This window comes from Aplysia californica, unplaced genomic scaffold, assembly GCF_000002075.1.
Source record: "Aplysia californica isolate F4 #8 unplaced genomic scaffold, AplCal3.0 scaffold00034, whole genome shotgun sequence".
NCBI classification, from domain to species: domain Eukaryota; kingdom Metazoa; phylum Mollusca; class Gastropoda; order Aplysiida; family Aplysiidae; genus Aplysia; species Aplysia californica.
In genome coordinates this window covers 1,331,592-1,335,067 of record NW_004797304.1, presented here as the reverse complement: position 1 = coordinate 1,335,067, position 3,476 = coordinate 1,331,592, and the positions used below count along the sequence as shown (strand labels likewise).

At 41.5% G+C, this 3,476-nt stretch overlaps 1 protein-coding gene across 1 annotated transcript in view; it reads right to left on the bottom strand.

Moving 5' to 3' along the window:
* The window catches only part of LOC101860231 (serum paraoxonase/arylesterase 2), a 9,401-nt gene extending 6,500 nt beyond the window's left edge, over positions 1–2,901 (bottom strand). The window contains exons 1-2 of the mRNA XM_035973855.1: positions 2,712–2,901; positions 122–718 (exon numbers count right to left, since the gene is read on the bottom strand). Coding sequence (XP_035829748.1) covers positions 122–718; positions 2,712–2,830 — 716 coding nt within the window. The 5' untranslated portion in view covers positions 2,831–2,901. The remainder of the gene's footprint in view (positions 1–121; positions 719–2,711) is intronic.
* Positions 2,902–3,476: the final 575 nt, after the last annotated feature.

Sequence of the window (3,476 nt, the reverse complement as noted above, 5' to 3'; positions counted from 1 at the left end):
GGGGGGGGGGGGGAGTGGGATGGGAAGGGGTCATTTATACAGGTGATTGTCTTGGACAGATGGTCATAAGAGCAGATTCGACTATAGTCACATCTATTCCTTAGACTATTTGTATAATTACCTGAGATCTTTCGACAGAAACACGCCGTTGGGCTGCTTAAGGCCTGGGGTCACCTGCGTAAAGCCCGTGCCATTGTAGTAGAGAACTCCTCCTAAAGGCAGCTGAAACAGACCCTCAACAACAGTCAAAAAATGGTTATTAAAATAGTTGAAGTTGGTAATGTAGAACTTGTCCTCCTCCAAAACTGCAAGATCGTTTGTAATCTTCATTAGTTTACTCGTGATTGACTTGAGATGAACGAGCTCGTTCGTCTTCGGATTATATCGGAACTTTTCGACAGCGTCCGGTTCGGGAATGGGGTGGTTCACAACGTAGACAAGGTGTTCTCCTTTCGCTTTGTCTTCCAGCACGCTGATCCCATGGGGTTTGAACTTTGCTAGATCCAGAGTTTCATTGGGCTTGATTTTCAGCTCCACTGCGCCTTTTTTCGGGTTCCTGAAGTTATAGATGAGTATGCGCCCCTTGATGTTGTTTATCTTATGGAATTCGAGGAAACTAGAGGGCGCAGACGCGAATGCAAGACCGGATGTTATGAATGCAAGACCCGCTGACGTCACATGGAAGTCCTCAGAACCGGGGCCAGCAGTCTCAATGACTCTGTGGATAGACAAAACCCATGATTGTGGACATGTATAATTATATCTAAAGTAACAGGTTGTTATACAGATAAACAAACAGGCAAGGGAAAAATAAGTTTAAATATAAAGACAAGCCCATTAGCACAGAGAAACTATCGTGATGTTGAGAACTTGAGCTAACAAAACAATGGACAGACAGGAAACGGGCTTTTTATCTCTGGTTTCCTGTCTGTCCGTTTTATTTGTTAGTTTCCGTTTTCAACATCACGGCTTTCTCTGTGCTGATGGACTTGTTTTTAAGTTTAAGCTTATTTTTCCCTTTCCCAAGCCAAACTGATTGACGTCATCTGATTCGTAAAACGTTGCACAGTTGATATGTTAGCAACACTCAACACACAGTTATGATAAGGTTAGCGTTGTAGTTGGTAGACTGTACACTGTTACTTCTATTGTAGCGATTCACTCCCTCCTTAGAGTATTACCGAAATCCTACACGTCAAAAGTAGGTTCAGGACAGTAATCAGAATCTTGTTATTAAGTACACCACAGTGATATCATAAGCGTCCACCTTTGCAAATAGTATAGTAGGAACAGTTATATGAGTGTTGATGATGTTGTGATGCTGATGATGTTGCTGACGATGATGAGGTTGATAGTGTTATGGCTTGGATGTGAACAAAGAACATATTGCTTGATTAGAACAAAAATATTCCTAAAAGCGGAAAGAGAAAGAAACACTTTACATTTCAGAATAGTGTTTCTTGGAGTTAATGTTAGTCCTCTTTAGATTTAAACTTGTGATCATGAACACGTAGGGCTTCTTTAGCATCTTAAAATCTACTGTTTGTTAAGATCTATGGTGTAACAGCAAATCACCGAAACAAAAAGGCGCATCTACACGATAGCAGTCAATATGGTGCAGTGAAACAGCAGGATTTTCTCGTAGATGCAAACCGGTAAAGAGGAGAAGAAGGATCTAACATCGTTGCCCTCTAACAGCCTGTGTGTTTTTATGAGAATAGTTAACTTATCTAGAGAAATTACAGCTGTTTGGAAGGACAGATAGAAAGAAGAGCAGGGGAAGACCAAAACCAGCATACACAGATGGCCTGAATAACTTTGCAGCGAATTACAAAAAGAGAAAAACCAAGCTGGTCAAGAAGACAGACGACAGAAAGGAATGGGGTACCATGATCGTCAATGTCTACTCCAGACCTGACACCTGAATAAGAAGTAGACTGAACAGACCACAAACATGCCCGTTACTGCTGTGTGTTTATACCCCGGCCTAAAGACGGAGACAGGCGATGGAAAGTTATCTTCGCCATGTGGAAATCGTTTGCGTTAAAGGAGAAGAACTTGACTGTAAACACATTAGAAGAACATGCTAAAAGCTTTAAGGATGTAAATGTTTCTCACATATCTCCTTTTTAGAATTTAGTTCCAGTCTAAGAGAATCACACTGAAGTAACAGCAGCCATTTATTGTTCTGGGAAAAAACATAGACAGACTGACAGAGACAAAAGAGTAACGAAACTGGACTTCAAGTAGTTTAGTAAACTGCTATTCTAACGTACCTATGGCATATCTATTTTAAGTTGTGAGGTGAAACCTCTGAATGTAACGTTCTTCCCTGTCAGGGCAGTGCCAACTGTGACAAGAGCCTTGGAACGCCCTAAACAACTAGAGTTCAAACCCTGCCCGTTGAAGAATCGAACCAAGGTGAACCGCAAAGTAGTAAAATATGATACCAACACAGCCCACGGACCGCCTAATGCAAGAGGCGCCCTTCAGTTAGCCGCTACGGAACCCTTGAATTTGAGTAAAGATAACAACATCAACATAATAATTACCAATTCACCTTGGGAACAGACAAGAGAGACAGACAAAAAAACAACAACAACAAAGGTAATAAAAGAAGAGAGTTAGGACCCGCCAGTGGCGCCCTCCAATCATCTGTACACGAACCCTCAACCACAACCGTCTCTCCCAACGTAGCACAGGAGACTTACCTACACGTGCCTGGATGATGCTTGTAGTAATGTAGATGTAAACCCATCATCTTGACAGTCGTACCCACAAAATACACAATGGCGGCTAAGAGGCCAACAAGCATGGCTTTCTTCAACATCTTTTAACAGCTGGAGAAGACTTGCTCACCACACCAGTCAGACGAAGAAATGAATAGAGGAACTTTTTAAAACAAATATTTAATTCTTGACACGGACCGAATAAAAAACCAACAACAGCTGGTGGGATAGGCGGCTTGTGATCATGGCAAAAAAACAAACACAACAACAACAAAGAAGCATTATACTCAGGGAAGGCGTGTTCAGCCACATGATCCCCTATCATGATTTTTACAACGTAATCAAATTGTCTCTCTTTACTATCATTTATCTACTGTATAGTTATCATCCTCTCTCACGGATAGCAAAAGCAAATATTCAGGTGGATATAACATATAACTGAATGTAACCGGGTCGGATACAATAACACTTTTCACATTCTTCAGGTAACTGAAATTAGAATACAATATTCGTTTTCGGTCATCTAACGATATTGTCAACAGGGTAGAATAGCAATATAACGCTAACGGCAATGACATTGACACCGGTTTTTTTGCCTACCTGGGAGACATTCTACCCTGCCCGTGTACAGAGGTATAACCTGTATTGATTTTTCAGAATTTCTCTCTCTCTCTCTCTCTCTCTCTCTCTCTCTCTTTCTCTCTCTCCTCTCGCTCTCTCTCTCTCTCTCTCTCTCTCTCTCTCTCT